Source organism: Amblyraja radiata, chromosome 4 (genome assembly GCF_010909765.2).
Source record: "Amblyraja radiata isolate CabotCenter1 chromosome 4, sAmbRad1.1.pri, whole genome shotgun sequence".
In the NCBI taxonomy this organism is placed as follows: Eukaryota; Metazoa; Chordata; class Chondrichthyes; order Rajiformes; family Rajidae; genus Amblyraja; species Amblyraja radiata.
The window spans coordinates 51979215-52001368 of NC_045959.1; the positions used below are offsets into that span (position 1 = coordinate 51979215).

Genomic DNA, 22154 nt, shown 5'->3' on the forward strand with positions numbered 1-22154 from the left:
ACCAGGACACAAAGTTCTCGATCTCCTTCCTGTATCACTCAGAATTATTTGATATCCGGCCCACAATGGTGGTGTCGTCTGCGAATTTATAAATTGAATTGATTTGAACATGGCTGCAAAGTCGTGGGTGTACAAGGAGTAAAGAAGGGGGCTGAGAACGCATCCTTGCGAGCACCAATGTTGAGGATTGTCGTAGAGGATAACTGGGCGGCACGGTGGCGCAGCTGTAGAGTTGCTGCCTTACAGTGCCTTCCTGACTACGGGTGCTGTCTGGAGTTTGTACGTTCTCCCCGTGACCTGCTTAGATTTTCTCCTGCATCTCTGGTTTCCTCCTACACTCCAAAGATTTGTATTTAATTGGCTTCGGTAAAATATTGTAAATTGTCCCGAGTGTGTGTAGGATAGTGCTAGTGTGCGGGGATCACTGGTTGGCGTGAACTCCGTGGGCGGAAATGCCTGTTAGGCACTGTATCTCTAAATTAAACTAAACTCAAGACGAGTGATATTCACACCCAACTTACAAGACAAGCCTGTATGTTTTACACTATCCTGAAACATCGAAAATAGGTACAAGAGTAGGTCATTTGGCCCTTCGAGCCAGCATGGCTGATCATCGAAAATCTGTACCCCTTTCCTGCTTTCTCACCAAATCCCTTGATTCCCTTAGCCCTAAGAGCTATGTAATGGCAATTTCTTAACTTTCCAATGTCCAACGTTTGAGCGCCATTACTACTCGGGGATGTAGCTTACGCCCGTTCGCGGAGCTCGGATTCAGCTGCGGGACTTACTTACCATCACCTGGTGGGGTCACAACATCGGAATCCTGGATCGCCTCTGTGCAGAGTGAGAACAAGGAGGGAAGAGACAAGGACTTTAAGACTTTTGCCTTCCATTAGGTATGTTGCAAAGCCTACCTGAAGCGTCGTTGAAGATCTGCTGCTGAGGGTGTGCGCGATTTTGGCGCCGTTTAGAGGGGGCGGGTTTAAAACGCGATTTTCTCTAAGCTGTTCCAATCGAAAATGTTCAGCCTAGTTAATTATTAACGAAAAATCGCTGGAAGACCCCGTCGCAAAAGCTATTATTAGGTTTAAAGGCCTTGAATAATAGTTATAGTAGTTTAAAAATCAATCTCTAAACCCGCGACCGCCAGCAACCGCAGGGTCTCATAAAGCAAATAGCAGAAGTTAGGTTGTATATTTTTACATTAAAAAGGGCTTCTAAAGATCCCTTTATACTAAGTTTAATATTGCGAGTAGCTCAATTTGGGCCCATTATATCGCGCAGTATTTTTCTCGGCATTTGGGGCACAAATCTACCGCAATGTGAACGTTCTAAACCAGCGCGTTCCACAGGGACCCACTGGAAAGCTGATTTAAATGGGCATTTATTTACAGCAATTAAACACTAAATTCCTTCCATTTGGCCTATAAATTAATGTAAATGAGATTTAAAAATCATGTTTTATTGTGAATTATTTGTGAATATTATTTGGACATTTAGGCTATTTAAAAATGTTAATCATTTATTAAGAAATGGATAGATGTTTAGATCTAGTAATTGAAGTCTGAAATTAGCTACAATTAGGTAACTAACTAATTATATGCTTTAATTTCAGGTCATCCAAGTAAGATTATTTTATATTTGTTTCAGAATGCTTCAATCTATGATAACTGAAAATTTCATTCAGTTCTCTTAATTTTTAAGAAAGTTATGGGCTTTTGACTGTTCACGATCACAGCTTTTTTGTTATGTCCATAGAAAATCAATAGGGAACAAGATGCTCATTTCCCAGTATGAAAATGGCCATAACTTTTTAAATACTTGAGATATGAAAGTGAATTAGGTGTCAAATTAAACTTATTTTTATGCTTTATCTGATGGGATAAATTACAGACTTGATTTTTAAAATCTCAAAATTTTGTAACATTGCTACTTCCATCACAGTGAGGAGGTGGCTGGTGGACTCACTGTGGTGGATGTTAAATTTGTGTTTATTGCGTGTTTTTGTTATTTTATGTATGACTGCAAGACACGAAATTTCTAAAGGACATTTATACTTATATATATACGACCAGCTAATTTAAGCATAAATGGTTCCTGCAAGCTAAATGTAACTAAAGGGAGCCGGCGTCCAAAAATCTCGTCTCCATGACAACCGATAGAACCGGAACGGGAAGTTGGGCGGCCGAGAGACGGGGTCAGAGGTGACCGGTGGATCGGAAGTTGTGCTGAGGATCTTCGCTTCGGAGCGGATCAGCAGCAGTTGTTGGACGGCGGTTTGGTGCAGCGAGGATGAGCGACTGGACGGGTGAGCGGGGCTGCCGGCCACCAGGGAGTGGCGGCGGCGGCGGCGAAGAACGGGAGCGGCCCAGGAAGCGCCGGCACAACGAGGAGGAGGAGGAGGAGCAGGCGGGCCGCAAGGCTCAGGTGAGGCCCGGGTCTCAGCCCCACCTACACCTCGGGGCTTATTCCCCCTTTGGGTCATTCCCCTCCCCCTCCCATCACGGTCTTCACCCCCTTCACTTCCCAACCAGTGTCTCCCCCTCCCCAATCAATCTTTCCCGCACCCCCCGCGTTTCTTTCCTGCCACCCTCCATCCCTCTCCAGTGGTATCTTGGGTAAGGTTCTCGGATGGCTGGAGACAGGTGTGAACCCAAGAGATATATAGTTGCGAACTGTTGAACTTTTAGTGGAGTATAAGGGGGGGGGGGGGGGGGGAGGGGAGGGGAGGGGAGAGGGGAGAGGGGAGAGGGGAGAAGGAAGGTTTTGTAGAAGTTACTTAAAATTAGAGAATTCAACGTTCATGCCATTGGGTTGTAAGCTGCCAGAGAAATATGTAGTGCTGTTCATACAATTTGCATCTGGCCTCACTCTGGCAATGGAGAAGGCTGTGGACAGAAAGTGCAGTATGGTAAGTGGAGTTAAAATGCTTAGTAACCAGAAAATTCAGTAGGCCTTGGTCGACTGAGCGCAAATGTTCAGCGAAATGGTTCCTGAGTCCATGCTTGGCCTCGCCAATATACAGGAGCCCACATTGGGAACACTGGATGCAGTAGCTGAGGTCCGAGAAAGTGCATGCAAATCTGTCTCACCTGGAAGAACTGCTGTGGTCCTTAGATAGATGTGAGCGAGGAGGTATAAGCATTACATCTCATGCAGTTGCAGAGGACGGAATCTGGAGATGGGGTGGTTTGGGTGGGAAGGGATGAATGAACCTAGGAGTGGTCTCTACGAAAGGCCGCAAGGGCTGGAGATGGAAAGATGTGATTAGTGGTGGGATCACGTTGGAGATGAAAGAAATGTTGGGGGTTGATGTGTTGCCTGCAGAGGTTGGTGGGGTGAACGCTGAGGACCAGGGGAACTCTGTCCTTGTTGCATCTGGGGGGAAGGGAACGAGAGCGGAATTATGGGACACAGAGAAGCATATGAAGAACCATCAATGACAGAAGGTAGAGACCACTTTCACCAAAGAATGAGGATATCTCGGATGTCCTTCGATGGAAAGTCTCATCATGAAAGCAGATGAGACGGAGGAATTGAGAGTAGGGGGTAGCATCTTTGCAAGAGACAGGGTGGGAAGAAATGTAGTCCAGATAACTGGTAGCTACACATTTGTAGTAGATGTCAGTTGATAGTCTGTCCCCTGTGATGGAGACAGAGAGATCAAGAAAGGAGTGAGAGATGTCAGGGATAGTAGAGGTGAATTTGGGGACAGGGTGGAAGTTAGTGAAGTTAATAAATTCCCGGTTACTAACCACTAACTCTCATTCCGACATTTCTGTCGTGGGCCTCTTCCATTGTCAGGGTGAGGCCACATGCAAATTGGAGGAACAGCATGTCATATTTTGCTTGGGTCGTTTACAACCCGGCGATATGAACGTTGAATTATCAAATTTCTGATATCTACAAACACCACCCTCTCCCCTGAGGTCATCTGGTGCTGACATCCATTTGTCCTGGTATTTTCTCTGCTTCCAATTCTTTCCCCGCTCTCCCTGCTACAATCGGCCTGAAGAAGGGTCTTGACCCGAAGCATCACTTATCCATTTACTCCAGAGATGCTGCCTCACCCGCCGAGTTACTCCAGTATAATGTGTCTTATCTTTGGGCTATTTTTAATTTGGATTTTACATATATTGTCAAAAGATTTATACATCTACACATCTGTGTCTCTTTGCTCCACACCCCTTTAAGTATTGAAAGCTTTAAAATATCTTCCTCTTGTTAAAATGGCACAGCTCCAGTTTTGTGTTAAGTTTCATGTTCCATACAGTGTCTCATGTCACCACTTTGTCGACTCCCACAAGATTTATCACTCATTGTTTGTGTCATTGGAATTTTGTGTACCAGGCCAAGAAACGCAGTGCCCTGTTACCACCCCTCAGAGCAACACTGCTTGCCTTACTCCCGCCAGAAAAACAACCATTCACCACCATTTGCTGTTTTCTGTTCCACAACTAGTTTTGGATCGATGCTGTCACTGCGTCCTTTATTCCGGAGGCTGCAACTTGTCATAGGGTTGAGATAGAGAGATACATAGAAAGTAGAACAGTACAGCACAAGATTGGACCCTTCGGCCCACAATGACTGTGCCAAACATGATGCCAAGACCAACCCTTATCTGCCTGTTCATACTCCATATTCTTCCATACAACATGTGAATAGGCCCTTCGGCCCACTGAGTCCTCGCTGATCATCAACCATTCTGTTTATACTAATCCTATGCTAATTTAATCCAACTTTATTCTCTCAATATTGTCTTCATTTCCCCCCAAGATTCTACCAATCACCTACACACTATGGCAGTTTAATGGCCAATTAACCTATCAACTTGCCCACCTTAGGGATGTTGGGATGGGGTTACTGGTGCACCTGGAGGATACACACACAATCACAGGGCGAATGTGAAAACCTCACGCAGATGTTACCCGAGGTCAGGATCGAACCCGGGTCTCTTGAGCTGTGAGGCAGCAGCTCTACCAGCTGCGACACTGTCCCACCCCACAATTATAGAATACAAATTGCTGGAGTGACTCAGTGGATCAGGTGGCTTCTCTGTGGAACATGGATGTGTGATGTTTCGAGTTGGGGCCCTGCTTCACACCAGTATCTGCAGTTCCTTGTCTCACTATTATCCACACAGCGAACTCGCACTGAAGGGAGAGGAAGCGAGTAAGGAAGTCTGAAGGGGAAAATGCACACCGGCCGACCATCAATCGGATCTACCTTGTGCCCATGGAACCCTTCCTGTCATCAAAGCCTAGGAGTGGTGTGACAAGTTTGATCTCTCTGCCCAACTTTCTGTCAGTAAACCTCTTGCCCTTTAACCCTGGCAGATATGCAGCATAAAAACAGGCCCTTTAGCTCACTGCATTTGTGCCTGCCATCATGATTATCTCTACTAATCCCACTTGCTGATATTATTTGCCTATCCCTCTATGTCCTGTTCATTCAAATTCCTGTCCAGACGACTCTTAAATGTTGTTACTGTACCTGCCTCCACCACCACCTCTGGCAGCTCATTCCAGATGCCAGCTACTCTGGAAAAATTACCTCTCCGATTCCCTATAAACGTCTTAGATACAGCGTGGAAACAGGCCCATTGGCCCAACCTGCCCACACCAACCAACATGTCCCATCTATACTAGTCGCACCTGCTTGCGTTTAGAGCATATCCTTCTAAACCTATCCTATCCATGTACCTATCTAAATGTCTTTCCTCTCGCCTTAATCCTACGCCCTCTAGTTTTGGACACTCCTACTTCTTCTTGCGTGTGGCGTGCGCAGCCTAAAGTTGTAGGACAACTTGTTCTATTTGATCTTATTTGATTGTGCACGCCGGGTTGATTGCATTCGTGGAAACAGGGGCGGACCATGTGAAGGTTGCAGTCTTCCACCCCACCCTCCTACTAGGGGAAACGGACTCTGTGTATCTACCTTATCTATATCTATCATGTGGTCAAACTTATTGCAAGACTTATTTTCAGATATTAGTGGATATCGTATATTAATGCTGCAGGAAGTTTAACAATCTTGTCCACCATAATGCAAAGGAATTATTAATCTTTTAATTCTGTTTCTTTAATCAGAAATTAGATGGGGGACACTGCAGTAAAGTGGCTGCACATTACAATGAGCTTCGAGAGTGCGGATTGGGAGTGCGCAATCAGAGTCGAATCTTTTACATGCGCAATTTCAACAATTGGATCAAGAGTGTCCTTATTGGTAAGTCCAAAGTTTGACTTTAGACTTTAGAGGTATAGCACGGAAACATGCTCCTTTGGCCCACTGAGTCTGTACACTTGAGCTATCCGACACACCAGAGACAATTTCTAGTTTTTTTTACTGAACTAATTAACCTACAAACCTGCACGTCTCTGAATGTGGGAGGAATCTGGAGAAAACCCATGTGGTCACTGGGAGAACATACAAACTCCATATAGACAGCACCCGTAGTCAGGTTCAATTCCGAGCCTCTAGTTCTGTAAGGCAGCGACTCTAGCACTGCACCATTGTGCCGCCTACTTGTTTTACCTTTCCATCTCAAGGAAACAAAATGAAACAATAGTTTCATTTAAGAGGCTTTTAGATAGGCACTTAGGCATGCAGGGATATGGATTGCATGCAGGCAGATGCGATTGTTATATCTTTTGTTATATCATGTTTGGCACAGACCTTTTGGGCTGATGAGCCTGTTCCTATGTTATACTGTGTTCTCTGTTAACGGTTTCAGATTTCTGCCATTTTTTTAAACACAATACAAGGATCTGAAAGGGGAACAATTTGTAATGCGGCAAGTGCCTTAATTTGAGCAAGATCACAAGTTAAACCAACTTTCTGGAGGACCTATATAAAGTTATCTGTCATTTTACTGTCCTTTTCACTCTGTAGATACAAAATATTAAAAGAAACAAATTATGAATTATGAGTGATTTTTATTTTGTTAAAACATTGATATCAGCATTAAATATCAGATAGGAGATCAGAGCAAGGCAGCAGGAAATCCTATCAACTCGAGCCCGCCCACTTAATCTGAATTCCAGTGGACATAGCAGGACACATTATGGTCAACTAATTGCCCACATCTTGCCTTTTCACTTAGGAGAGTATCTAGAATTGGTGCGGCGGAAGAACAGGCGTAACATCTCTGTCCTGGACTTGGGCTGTGGAAAAGGTGGTGATTTGCTAAAGTGGAAGAAGGGGCAAATTAACAAACTGGTTTGTGTCGGTAAGTAATATGACATAGAAACAACATGTTGTCTTTAGGATATTGAACCAGGACGGTTTTTACAAAGTAATTGGTTTGTGTGTTTTTTTTAATCTTTTAAGTTGGCACACATTGAATTAGAAGAAACAATATGCCAGGAGATTGCAGACAGCTGCAGGTCAAATAAGGTTGTTGTCGGATTTTTATTTTCCCAATATTGATTGGGAAATTCATCGAGTGAAAGGTTTAGATGGGGTGCAATTTCTCAAGTGTTCAGGAGAGTTTTCTCCAGCAATATGCAGAGGGCCCCACACTGAGAAGGTAAGTGGATGAAGTGTTCGTGGAGGAGTTTTTTAGGACCATTGATTGATAGACTTTATTAATCCCCTTATTCAGGGGAAATTCTGATGTCCTTGCAGCACACTAATAAAAATACAACACAGTATTCATGAAGAAATTCAACACCAAAACATAAAAACATCCCCCCACAGTGGGAATCACTGTGGGGGAAGGCACAAAGTCCAGTCCCCATCCCCTTGTCCACCCAAAGTCGGGCCTATTGAGGCCTCCACAGTCGCCACCACGGCACCGGATGTTCTCGCCGGGTGATGGTACTCCGGCGTCCGGAGAACCCCCAGCGGCTTGGGGTGCCAGGAACGGCCGCCCACCCACCGGAGCCTGCGGCTTCCAAGCCAACAGACCACGCCAGACGGAGCTCCGCACACTGGTGATCTCGGCGAGATGTAAGTTCAACGTCGCAGCTGACCAGTGACCATTTTTGATTAGGTTTAAGTTTGTAATGGATAGGGACAGAGAGGGACTAAAATGCTAAATTGGGTACACCAACTTTGAGGGTATGAGAGAAGGTCTCGCTCAAGTTGATTGGAGCAGGTTGTTTGAGGGGAAAGGAACATCAGCCAAGTGGGATGTTTTTAAAAGTGTGTTGACAAAAGCTCAGGTTATGCACGTCACTGTTAGAGTGAAGGGCAAGGCAGGAAAATGTGAGGGAGCTTGGATGGCAAGGGAAATTGAGGCATTGCCCAAGAATATGCATGGGACGGGTATAGGCAGCTGGGATCAAGTGTATCCTTGGAAAAGTGTCGGGGATTAACGAGCAAACTAAAAAAGGAAATCAGAAGAGCCACAAGGGGCCAGGAGATAGCTCGGGCAGATTGTATTAAGGACAATCTCAAGAGATTTTATAAATAGATTAAGAGAAAAAGCGTAGCTAGAGAGAGAGTGGAACCCCTCGGGAATCAAAGCAGTTAAATCTGTGTGGCGCCACAGGAGATGGGCAAGGTCCTCAATTAGTAATTCTCCGCTATTTGTACCAAAGAGAAAGGTAGGGGGATGGAGGAACTTGGGGCAGTCAATGGAAGTGTTTTGAGATTAGTCAGTATTAACGTCAAAGAGTTGCTGAAGGTACCTTGCCCTTGTTATGATACAGAAGAGGTCAGTTCCCAGCAGAGTCACCTCAACAGTCACATTGTCCCTTTCTTGCTTCTCTGCACCCCTGTCCTTTATTTTAGTCACAAGGAGCCGTTTAATACAGCAGCATCTCTTTGTGGTGTGAGAGGAAACCAGAACATCCAATGAACACCCACAAGGTCAAGGGGATGATGTGCAAATTCCCCAAATGTAACACACAAGGTTAGGATTAAAATTGGATTGCTGGAACTCTGAGCCAGCAGTAGTTACTGCTGTGCTATCCCTCTGATAATGGCAGGCTCTCTCCCTGTAATGAAGATGCACTGATATAGGGAATTACATCATTTTGATGCAGAAGATGAAGGAATGGCGATCATATTTGCAAGTCAGGATAGTGCGTGGCTTAGTGGTGACCCATGTCTATTGTCATCTGGGTGGTCGAACTTACGGTTTTGTTGTATGCAGATGAAGACATCTTTGCAAGTTGGAGACACAAGACACTGCACATGCTGCAATCTTGAGGAAAAAACAGTGCTGGGCAAAAATCAGCGGGTCAGGCAGCATCTGATGTTTCTGGAGCTTTATTCAGACAACCATTGCAAGTTGGTGCAGTAAACGCAGAGGTCACAGCTGTACTCATTGGGGGGTGGCAGGAGTAAAGGATCAGGATTGTGCACTGGGTACTGGTCTAGAAGCCAACTCTGCCCTACATGGGTAGGAAGGAACAGCAAATGCTGGTTTATATTGAAGATAGACACAAAAGTGCTGGAGTAACTCAGCGGGTTAGGCAGCATCTCTGGAGATAAAGGATGGGAAACGTTTCTGATCAAGATACTTCTTCATACTGACGTGAGACTGACTGCTCCAGTCTGAAGAAGGGTTCTGACCCGACACATTACCCATCCTTTGTCTCCAGAGATGCTGCATTCCTCCAGCATTTTGTGTCTATCTTTGCCCTATATGGCCCTGATCTAACTGACTGTCTTGGAAACGGATTGGGGGGCGGGGAGATCCTTTTTAATGGTCTGCCACTCCTATCTAATGGTCTGCCACTCATATTTGACTTGTTTGACTAATCTTCTGGAATTTTTTGAGGATGTTACAAGTAGACTATTATCTGAATGCTGCCCGATTAGGAAAAGGGGAGATGCAACGAGACCTGGGTGTCATGGTACACCAGTCATTGAAAGCAGGCATGCAGGTGCAGCAGGCAGTGAAGAAAGCGAATGGTATGTTAGCATTCATAGCGAAAGGATTTGAGTATAGGTGCAGGGAGGTTCTGCTGCAGTTGTACAGGGCCTTGGTGAGACCACACCTGGAGTATTGTGTACAGTTTTGGTCTCCTAATCTGAGGAAAGACATTTTTGCCAGAGAGGGAGTGCAGAGAAGGTTCACCAGACTGATTCCTGGGATGGCAGGACTTTCATATGACGAAAGACTGGATAGACTCGGCTTGTACTCGCTAGAATTTAGAAGATTGAGGGGGGGATCTTATAGAAACGTACAAAATTCTTAAGGGGTTGGACAGGCTAGATGCAGGAAGATTGTTCCCGATGTTGGGGAAGTCCAGAACACGGGGTCATAGTTTATAGATAAGGGGGAAGTATTTTAGGACCGAGATTAGAAAAACATGGTGAATCTGTGGAATTCTCTACCACAGAAGGTAGTTGAGGCCAGTTCATTGGCTATATTTAAGAGGGAGTTAGATGTGGCCCTTGTGGCTAAAGGAATCAGTGGGTATGGAGAGAAGGCAGGTACAGGATACTGAGTTGGATGATCAGCCATGATCATATTGAATGGCGGTGCAGGCTCGAAGGGCCGAATGGCCTACTCCTGCACCTATTTTCTATGTTTCTATGAATGTACAGTTCCATCCATAATGTTGGGACAAAGACCCATCATTTATTTATTTGCCTCTGTACTCCACAATTTGAGATTTGTAATAGAAAAAAATCATGCGGTGAAAGTGCGCATTGTCAGATTTTATTAAAGGCCATTTTTATACAGTTTGGTTTCACCATGTAGAAATTACAGCTGTGTTTATACATAGTGTCCCCCCATTTCAGGGCACCATAATGTTTAGGACACATGGATTCACGGGTGTTTGTAATTGCTCAGGTGTGTTTAATTGCCACCTTAATGCAGGTATAAGAGCGCTCTCGACATCTAGTCTTTTCTCCAGTCTTTCCATCACATTTGGAAACCCAAATCAACTGTTTGGAACACGATTAAGAAGAAAGAGAGCACTGGTGAGGTTACTAATCGCAATGGGACTGGCAGGCCAAGGAAGACCTCCACAGCTGATGACAGAAGAATTCTCTCTATAATAAAGAAGAATCCCCATACACCTGTCCGACAGATCAGAAACACTCTTCAGGAATCAGGTGTGGATTTGTTAATGACCACTGTCCACAGAAGAGTTCATGAACAGAAATACAGAGGTTACACTGCAAGATGCAAACCACTGGTTAGCTGCAAAAATGGGATGGCCAGGTTACAGTTTGCCAAGAAGTACTTAAAAGAGCAACCACAGTTCTGGAAAAAGGTCTTGTGGAAAGATGAGACGAAGATTAACTTATATCAGAGTGATGGCAAGAGGAAAGTATGGAGAAGAGGATGAACTGCCCAAGATCCAAAGTTTACCACCCCATCTGTGAACACGGTGGTGGGGGTGTTATGGCCTGGGCATGTATGGCTGCTGAAGGAACTGGCTCGCTTATCTTCATTGATGATACAACTGCTGATGGTAGTAGCATAATGAATTCTGAAGTGTATAGACACACCCTATCTGCTCAAGTTCAAACAAATGCCTCAAAGCTAATTGGCCGGCGATTCATTCTACAGCAAGACAATGATCCCAAACATACTGCTAAAGCAAGAAAGGAGATTTTCAAAGCTAAAAAAATGATTAATTCTTGAGTGGCCAAGTCAATCACCTGATCTGAACCCAATTGAGCATGCCTTTTATATGCTGAAGAGAAAACTGAAGGGGACTATCCCCCAAAACAAACATAAGCTAAAGATGGCTACAATACAGGCCTGGCAGAGCATCACCAGAGAAGACACCCAGCAACTGGTGATGTCCATGAATCGTAGACTTCAAGCAGTCATTGCATGCAAAGGATATCAACAAAAAACTAAACATGACTACTTTCATTTACATGACATTGCTGTGTCCCAAACATTATGGTTCCCTGAATTGGGAGGGGGGTGGGGGGACCTATGTATAAATACAGCTGTAATTTTTACATGGTGAAACCAAAATGCATAAAAATGCATTCAAATCTGACAATGTGCACTTTAACCACGTCTATGTTCTATTACAAATCTCAAATTGTCGAGTACATTGGCAAATAAATAAATGATGGGCCTTTGTCCCAAACATTTTGGAGGGCACTGTATAAGGGAGAGCCAGTCGATGTGGTGTATCTGGATTTTCAAGAATCCTTTGACAAGGTCCCAGACAAGAGATTAGTGTGCAAAATGAGAGCACATGGTATTGGGGGTAGGGTATTGGCATGGATAGAGAACAGGTTGGCAGACAGGAAGCAAAGAGTAGGAATTAACGGGTCCCTTTCAGAATGACCGGCAGTGACAAGGCTCAGTGCTGGGACCCCAGTTATTTACAATATATATTAACGATTTAGACGAGGGAATTAAATGTAACATCTCCATGTTTGCGGATGATATAAAGCTGGGTGGCAGTGTGAGCTGCGAGGAGGATGTTTTGAGGCTGCAGGATGACTTGGATAGGTTGGGTGGGCGGGCGGGCAGATGCATGGCAGATGCAGTATAATTTGGATAAATGTGAGGTTATCCAATTTGGTGGCAAGAACAAGAAGGCAGATCATTATCAGAATGGTGTCAGATTAGGAAAAGGTGAGTGCAATGAGACCTGGATGTGCTTGTACATCAGTCACTGAAAGTAAGCATGCAGGTACAGCAGACAGTGAATAAAGCAAATGGCATGTTAGCCTTCATAGCGAGAAGATTTGAGTATAGGAGCAAGGAGGTCCTACTTCAGTTGTACAAGGTCCTGGTGAGACCACACCTGGAGTATTGTATGTAGTTTTGGTCTCTTAATTTGATGGGAGTGCAGCATAGGTTCACCAGGTTAATTCCCGGGATGGCTGGACTGACATATGATGAAAGAATGGGTCGGCTGGGCTTGTATTCACTGGAATTTAAAAGGATGAGAGGATATCTTATAGAAACATGTAAGAATTCTTACGGGATCGGACAGGCTGGATGCAGGAAAAATGTTCCCGATGTTGGGGGAGTCCAGAACCAGGGATCTGGTTAAGAATAGTTAAAACAGTTTAAGTGCTGAATGGCCTACTCCAGCACCTATTTTCTAGGTTTCTATTCAGGATACGGGATTTCCTACCACCCTCAGATTGGGACTAGGTATTGGTCTATTATCCAAGAGAGATGGTGCCTCCTGTACTGAATTCATGAGAAATTTGGAGGATAGCAAATGTATGAGCTAATGTTGTAGAAAATTGATGTAAAAAATGTATCTTAATACTCATTTCTGAATGATTACTTGAACATTTCTCACTCTTCCCTCTCCCAACAGATATCGCTGACGTTTCCGTGGAACAGTGCACTAAGCGATACGCTGACATGAAAGGCAGAGGCTACTCTTATGAACCTCTCTATGTTGCAGAGTTTATAAGAGCAGACGGCACCAAGGTATTATCCTTTAAATACTGGATTGTCCGTTCGTTTGGATTAGAGCCAAATCCATTTCTGAGATATTGTTGTATCTCGTGAAAAGCTCTGTGACTGTTGATCTTTCAAAGCATGGGGTACAGTTTCTTTTTGGTTTAAAACCAATGGTAATAGCATGCATGAATTATAGAAGAGTTGAAAGTTTGTTTATATAACAAGGCTTTTGGCAACCAGTAGCATTCACTGTCTTTAATACTCCTCAATTTATGCATTTGGCTTCGGATTCACCGTTTTTAATGCTTCAGCCAAAAATATTAATAAGCTCAATTAGTCATAGACTTACAACACTGAAACCAGGCTCTTCAACCCAAATCAAGCCTTAGATATAGTATGGAAACAGGCACTTTGACCCATCGAGTACGAACCGACCAGTAAACATCCTGTATGCTAACTATCCTACACGCTAGGGACAATTTACAATTTTTTACTGAAGCCAATTAACCTCCAAACCTGTACATCTTTGGAGTGAGGGAGGAAACTGGAACACTCGGACAAATCCCACGTGGTCACGGCGAACGTACAAACCCCATACAGACAGCACACTTAGTCAGGATCGAACCCGGGTCTCTGGCGCTAGAACGCAGCAACTCTACCGCTACGTCACTGTGCTGCACCAACCAAGCCCCATCTAAGCTAGTCCAGTTTGGTACATATCCCTCTAATAAATAGGAATGCAGTTGTTGAAAAGTTCATAGATGTATTTTTTAAGTAATTTTAAACTGAAGCGTAAATTGTATAATTCCCTCATGAATTGGATCCTTTACTCATTTAAAATTGACAACACCACTGCCCTGTATTTATGTTGCATTCCTCTTGCAAAGATCTAAGAACAAATGTACATGAACTGAATGGCTTATGCCTATACTAAAATATTTTTGCAGTAAAGTAGTTGGGCAGGATTTTAATCTTACTTTTGAAATCTAAATATGTGTGTACAACTATTGACTTGTATTGTCTATTGCAACAAGCACAGTTAGTTTACATCAAGGAAAGTCAAATCAGTTGCTAGAAACAAGGAACTACAGGTGCTGGTTTACAAAAGACCCAGTGTTGGAGTAACTTAGGAATTCAGGCAGTATCACAGATGAACATGGAAAGGTGACGTTCTCTCTGGACCCTTCTTTGGACTGAATTAGTTGCTATTTTGCTGTATATTTTATCATGTGATTGAGGGACATTGTGCCTTCCTGGAGAGACTGATCTTTCCAACCAGGCTGAAACATTCAGCTTTGTATTGATTAGTAGGACTGGATGTTACAATCCCTAAGGTTCTTCACCACAACTGACAACCCGATATTCTTGGGGGTGACCACTAGGTAATTTGCTACCAATCAGACACATCTTCAGTTGTGTACCTCAACATCACTGGGTGTTTCGGCCTTTTATCACAAGACACCCTCAGTCGAGGCAGGCCCACCGCAGGGTGATCAGCCCTGGGTGTGTGTCTTGTGGTTAGTCTCTAGATGGTCACGTGGCAGTCCTGACAGCATATTTTCTCTTCAGCCACAGCCAGTGACTGCTCCGTTCTGCTTTTTTCTTTCCATCTTTCTCTCTACCGCTGGTTGGGCTCTGGACTCGTGTCCGTTGGTGGGACAGTACTTGGTTGAGCTTCGCCTGGGGTGCTGATACCCTGTGGACTGTGGTGGTTAACCTGCCACTGGGCTTCACTCGACTGATTTGGCCTACCGCTTAGAAGTTAATGGTCAATGCAAGGCCCTACACCAAGCTCTCCCAGGCACTTTTCCCTGCCCTGGTGGATCTTGAGACCCTTCTCTGATGTTATCTTTTCCCAGCCACAGATGCAGCTTCGTAGCTTATGTCCTGCCGGGGCTGCTGCTCTGTCAATTGCTGTGCTAGTTCTCTTATTCATAATCGATTTCTTCCGTAGCAATATACAGGTGGATCCAGAACGCTGATTAGCGATGGATCCTGCTGGCATGAGGAGCTAGCCCATGCCAGCCCTGGTGGGGTCTATTCCCTCCGGTCAGCAGTCTCTCTAGGCACCTATTTTCTAGGTTTCTAGGTCTTTCCCTGGTTGTCAGCTGCCGTTTCGCAGCGGTCACAGGTTTGATCCAGATGTTCATATTGATTAGTAGGACTGGATCTTTCCAACCAGGCTGAAACATTCAGCTTTGTAAATGCATTAAACGCAATTTTTAACTGAAGGAGTGTTATAGTGTACTATACAACTCGGAATGCATTTGGCTTGTTTTGCTTATGTGCTGGTTCTTTGAAAAGAGCTGTCACTTTGGTCCTGTTTTTCTTTGTTCCTTTCGCTCTACAAGGTTTTGTCCTTGAGTATTAATTCGATTTCCTATCAAATCTGCTTCCACAACCTCGGGAGGAACAGTCCCAACCACAGTGACATATTGCCATCCAAGAGAAGAAGATGAATTATTTCTAATCATAGCCTGTCTTGAGTTAGTGTGAGTGGGTGAAGATGAATGAAGCTGTCAAGAAAACTGAATGCGTGCTTGAACTGTGAAAGGCAGCAGAAAGATTGCTGGAAATCTGAAATAAGATAGGAAATAATAATTTAATTTCCTCTAATTACATTGCTCTAAATGACCATCTGATTAAGAGGCATTCATTTCAAAGGAACGGGATATATCACCAATGTCCCAGTTTTCCTCGTTGCGGCTTTTGCATTATTTTTAATTTGCACTTTCTATGCAGCTGTAACACTATATTCTGTTTCCTTCCTCTTTTGTACTGCTTGTTGTACTTTTATATGGTTTGGCTTAGCTTAGTTTAGACATAGAGCATGAAACAGGCCCCTCTAGTGCACCAAGTCCACGCCGACCATCAATCACCCATCCACACTAGCTCTATGTTATTCCACTTATGTATCCATTTCTTACGTATTAGGAGCTATTTACAGAGGCTAATTAACTTACAAACTGACAGATCTTTGCGATATGTACTCATGAATGGTGTGGTTTGCTTGGATAGTGCACAAATTAGGGCGCAGGGCAGTACAATAGCGCAGAGTTACTGCCTGACAGCACCAGAGACCCGGGTTCGATCCTGACTACGAGTGCTGTTTGTTCAAAGTTTCTGCGTTTTCCCTCCGACAGGTAAAGTTAAGTCTAAAACAAAATTTTCTACTGTACCTCGATACATGTGACAATTTCAATCTGATACCGATTTCTCTCTTTGCACAAAAGCATTTGTCAGTCAGACTTTCTTGATCTCCATTACAGGCATTATCTTGTGATCTTTCCACCCCTCTCTCTGCAACTTAAAACATTCAGCAGTATTGCTTCATCCAAAAATTCTGGAAATGCTTATCAGACCAGGCAGCATCCATGGTGGGGGAAGGTGAACATTTTAAGTTGATGGCATTTCATCAGAACTGGAAAAAGACTGAGAAAAATAAGTATTAAACTAGAAAGTGGTTGCAATGGTGGAAAGTAATTGCAATGGTGAAATGCAAGGGAGATTAATGACAAAGATTAAGATCTTGTTATTTTCTTACTACTTCAGTTTGAAGTAGTAAGAAACTGTAACTCTTATTTCTCTTACCACAGATGCTGCTTTACCTGCTGACTATCTCCTGCATTTTCTTGCTTCATTTCAGATTTTAGTTATCTTTAGTTATCACGGTTGCGCAACTGGCAGAGCTGCTGCCTTTCAGCGCCAGAGACCTTAGGCGTCGTCTGTGCGGAGATTGCACCTTCTCTTCATAGCCTTGTGGGTTTCCTCCGGGTGCTCCGATTTCCTCCCACATCCCAAAGACATATGGGTTTGTAGGTTGATTGGCCTCTGTAAATTGTCCCTAGTGTGTTGGGAGTGGATGAGAAAGTGGGATAGCATAGAACTAGTGTGAATGGGTGATGGATGGTTGGCGTAGGCTGAAGGAGCTGTTTGCATGTTATATTTCAATTCAATCTGTTACTAGAATTCGTCACTGAAATTTCCTTATTTACTGTATCCAAAACTTTTAATGATTTTAAGTTGCCTATATTAAATCTCTCCAAAACCTTCCCTGTTCTAGGGGGAGTATCCCAGGTTTAGGGATACTCCCCCTAGAGCAGGGAAGGTTTCGGAGAGATTTAATATAGCCAACTTAAAATCAGGAGAGGTTTAGACTCCTTGTGACTAGTCTTTGTAATGTGGTACCATTCCAGCAAACATAATTTTACACTCATTAAGACTGACAGCCTTCCTATTTTATTAAATGGTGAACTGACTTTCATTAATATGACAAAGGGCAAGATGGATAAAGATTTACTTCACGTGACAGAGATGTTACTTAAAAGTAGCAATTTGGAACAAAGTGTTATTTAAGTGAACTATAAATTGATGGTTCATTTTGTAGTAGGAAAGAACTGCAGATGCTGGTTTAAATCGAAGGTAGACAAAATGCTGGAGTAACTCAGCGGGTCAGGCAGCATCGCTGGAGAGAAGCAATGGGTGACGTTTCGAGTCGAGATCCTCCTTCAGACTGATGTCAGGGGAGGGGGCGGGACTAAGATAGAATGTAGTCGGAGACAGTAAGACTAGTGGGAGAACTGGGAAGGGGCAGGGGATAGAGAGGGAAAGCAAGGACTATCTGAGTTTAGAGAAGTCAAATATTCATTCTGCTGGGTGTAAACTACCCAAGCGAAATATGAGGTGCTGTTCCGCCAATTTACGCTGGGCCTCACTCTGACAATGGAGGAGGCCCAGGACAGAAAGTTCAGATTGGGAATGGGAGGGGGAGTTGAAATGCTGAGCCACCAGGAGATCAGGTAGGTTAAGGGACTGAGCGGAGGTGTTTACCAAAACGATCGCCGAGCCTGCGCTTGGTCTCGCCAATGTAGAGAAGTTGACACCTGGAACAGCGGATACAGTAGATGAGGTTGGAGGAGATGCAAGTGAATCTCTGCCTCACCTGGAAAGACTGGGTCCATGGATGGAGTCGAGGGGGGAGGTAAATGGACAGGTGTTGCATCTCCTGCGGTTGCAGGGGAAAGTACCTGGGGAGGGGGTAGTTTGGGTGGGAAGGGACGAGTTGACCAGGGAGTTTCGGGTTGGAAATGGTCTCTGCGGAAATCAGAAAGGGGTGGAGATGGGAAGATGTGGACAGTAGTGTGAGGTGGCGAAAGTGTTGGAGAATTATATGCTATATGTATGTATGTTCTTCTTGTAGTGTTTGGCTGTTGTTTCGCTTCAGTTCTGATGTACTTTAATTCAAATGCTTTTGCTGTGTTGTTTTTGTAGGAGTTGCTGAGTGAGAAATACAAGGATCCAAACGCTACATTTGATATCTGCAGCTGTCAGTTTGTCTACCACTATTCCTTTGAGTCTCTGGAACAAGCAGACACCATGCTAAAGAACGCTTGTGATCGCTTGCGACCAGGAGGATATTTCATTGGAACTACACCAAATGCTTTTGAGCTTGTGTAAGTCCATGGCAAATAATTGAAAATGATGTTGAAAGAAGAATGAAAATTAAGTCATAAATTAATAAAATACAAATTTCATGAAATTAGTTTAGTTGTGTCAAACTAGGTATGCTGATGCTCATCTTCCTCGATAAGGTCTTTTGCATGAAAATATTTTCTTTGCTATGCTTCTTTCAATTGAGCACTGGTATGAATTTTTGTTTTTTGGAATGAACAACATTAATTCTCTTTCTGTAGATACTATCACAATGTTTAAGAAACATTTAGATCAGTAGATGGATAGAATAGGTTTAGAGGTTTATGGGCCAATTGCAGGCAGGTGGGACTATTTTAGACATGTTGGTTGGCGTGGGCAAGTTGGGCCAAAGGGCCTGTTTCCACACAATATGACAATGTTTTCTCTGGGTTTAAGAAGTAACTGCAGATGCTGGAAAATCGAAGGTACACAAAAAAGCTGGAGAAACTCAGCGGGTGCAGCAGCATCTATGAAGCGAAGGAAATAGGCAACGTTTCGGGCCGAAACCCTTCTTCAGACTGATCGGTGGTGGGGGGGGGCGGGGACAAGAAAGGAAAAAGGAGGAGGAGCCCGAAGGCTGGGGGATGGGAGGAGACAGCAGGGGGACTGAGGAAGGGGAGGAGATAGCAAGGACTAACAAAATTGGGAGAATTCGATGTTCATGCCCCCAGGATGCAGACTCCCCAAGCGGAATATGAGGTGCTGTTCCTCCAATTTCCGGTGCTGCTCGCTGTGGCCATGGAGGAGACCCAGGACAGAGAGGTCGGAGACGGAGTGGGAGGGGGAGTTGAAGTGCTGAGCCACCTGGAGGTCAGCTTGGTTATTGCGGACCGAACGGAGGTGTTCGGCGAAACGATCGCCCAACCTCCGCTTGGTCTCACCGATATAGATCTGCTCCACGGATGAGGCGTTCCACACCAGGACATCTGAAATGTCCTAATTATTCAGGGAACGGGGGTTCCCCTCCTCCACCATAGATGAGGCTCGCTCCAGGGTCTCTTCCATACCCCGCAACACTGCTCTCTCTCCCCATCCCCCCACTCGCAACAAGGGCAGAGTCCCCCTAGTCCTCACCTTTCACCCCACCAGTCGTCACATACAAAAAGTAATCCTCCGTCAGTTTCGCCACCTCCAACGTGACCCCACCACTCGCCACATCTTCCCATCTCCCCCCATATCTGCCTTCCGCAAAGACCGCTCCCTCCATAACTCCCTTGTCAATTCTTCCCTTCCCTCTCGTACCACCCCCTCCCCGGGCACTTTCCCTTGCAACCGCAAGAGATGCAACACTTGTCCCTTTACCTCCCCCCTCGACTCCGTTCAAGGACCCAAGCAGTCGTTCCAGGTGCGACAGAGGTTTACCTGCATCTCCTCCAACCTCATCTATTGCATCCGCTGCTCTAAATGTCAGCAGATCTATAATCGGTGAGACCAAGCGGAGGTTGGGCGATCGTTTCGCCGAACACCTCCGCTCGGTCCGCAATAACCAAGCTGATCTCCCGGTGGCTCAGCATTTCAATCCCCCTCCCACTCCGTCACCGACCTCTCTGTCCTGGGTCTCCTCCATGGCCACAGCGAGCAGCACCGGAAATTGGAGGAACAGCACTTCATATTCCGCTTGGGGAGTCTGCATCCTGGGGGCATGAACATCGAATTCTCCCAATTTTGTTAGTCCTTGCTATCTCCTCCCCTTCCTCAGTCCCCCTGCTGTCTCCTCCCATCCCCCAGCCTTCGAGCTCCTCCTCCTTTTTCCTTTCTTGTCCCCGCCCCCCCCCCCCACCCCCGATCAGTCTGAAGAAGGGTTTCGGCCCGAAACGTTGCCTATTTCCTTCGCTCCATAGATGCTGCTGCACCCGCTGAGTTTCTCCAGCTTTTTTGTGTACCTAATGTTTTCTCTGGTATTGACTCGTGTCTCTTTAAAGTTTCTACACTATTTGCTGATGTTGTAGCAAAAGAGGCTGCAACCATAGAATATCAACAATATATCAACAAGTTTGTAGAGCTGCTGCCTCACAGCACCAGAGACCCAGGCCTGATCCAGGGTGTTGTCTGCGTGGAGCTTGCACGTTCTCCCTGTGATCGCCTCCGTTTCCCCCAGGTGTTCCGGTTTCCAATCTCACCCCAAAGAACTGTGGGTTTGTACATTAATTGGCCTTTGTAAATTGTCCCCAGTGTGTGGGGAATGAATGTGAAAATGGGATAACATAGAACTAGTGTGAACCGGTCGGTGCTGGTATTCGGTGGCCCAAAAGGCCTGTTTCCATGTTGTATCTTTCAATCAATCTGTGAAATTTGCTCAAACATACAGTTCTTTTTGCTATAATACCATTGCTGCAGTATGTTCTATTTGGGACATCAAAATCAGAAAACCCCACCTCAGCCAATTTAATGCATGCACTCAGCGTCAGTATGAGATGGGCAACAGTTGTTGACTGCCAAGAGTCAACAATTCCATGTTCTGGAAGTATGTTCCTTCCCTGTGATTTGATTGTGTCCTATCTACATGAGGTTTCTTACAACGTCTTAAGGGCCTGTCCCACTTGGGCCGTCATTTACACGACAGGCCGGTAGTGACTGACGCACAACGGTCGCGCGTGTCATCATGCGTCCACACAGCCGTCTGAAGTGCCTGACGTCATTTGAAAATGGACACAAAATGGAGGAGTAACTCAGCGGGACTGGCAGCATCTCTGGAGCGAAGGAATGGATAATGTTTCAGGTCGAGACTCTTCATTCTGAAGAAGGGTCTCGACCCGAAACGTCACCCATTGCTTCTCGCCAGAGATGCTGCCGGTCCCGCTGAGTTACTCCAGCACTCTGTGTTTATCTCCAATCGTTTATCTCCAATTGCTCTGGGAGTAGGAGTGGGGGAGGATCCGGGTCTGCAACGGCCGTGAGCCCCAGGTCGAGTTCGGCGATCATTTGCCTGCTTCTGCTGCTGTAGGAAGTGAGACGTTACGCCGTGCCAGGGTCTTGGGCCTGTCCCACTTTGGCCGTCAGTTACGCGACAGGCCGGTGGCGTGTGAAGATTTCGTTCAGGACGAAGTCCACACTCCTCCACGCCACTCCACACTCCTCCACACCACTCCATGCGCTCGTCACGCGCTACCCACAAGCTAGCAGGTCGCGTAAATGACGCGCGAATGACAGCCAAGTGGGACAGGCCCTTTACTCTCTCTCAGCATAACCTCTTGTATTGTGGTATCACTAATGTTACAATTGACTCTCTTCTCTCCTGCCCACTCTCTTCGTCTACCTTTCTCACACTTTTTCCACCACCTGAATTCTTTTGCCAATCAACTTTTCCATATATTTATCCAGCTGCTCACACAAACTTGTTTTTTGTTTTGTTTATCTATAGTAATGGGTGATTATCTGT

The 22154-nt window shown here is 45.0% G+C and overlaps 1 protein-coding gene across 1 annotated transcript in view; it reads left to right on the forward strand.

Annotated features, from left to right (window-relative positions):
- Positions 1-2190: 2190 nt before the first annotated feature.
- The window catches only part of rnmt (RNA guanine-7 methyltransferase), a 30281-nt gene continuing 10317 nt past the window's right edge, over positions 2191-22154 (forward strand). The window contains exons 1-5 of the mRNA XM_033019440.1: positions 2191-2427; positions 6090-6225; positions 7103-7228; positions 13215-13330; positions 18575-18756. Of these exons, the coding sequence (XP_032875331.1) occupies positions 2293-2427; positions 6090-6225; positions 7103-7228; positions 13215-13330; positions 18575-18756 (695 nt within the window). The 5' untranslated portion in view covers positions 2191-2292. The remainder of the gene's footprint in view (positions 2428-6089; positions 6226-7102; positions 7229-13214; positions 13331-18574; positions 18757-22154) is intronic.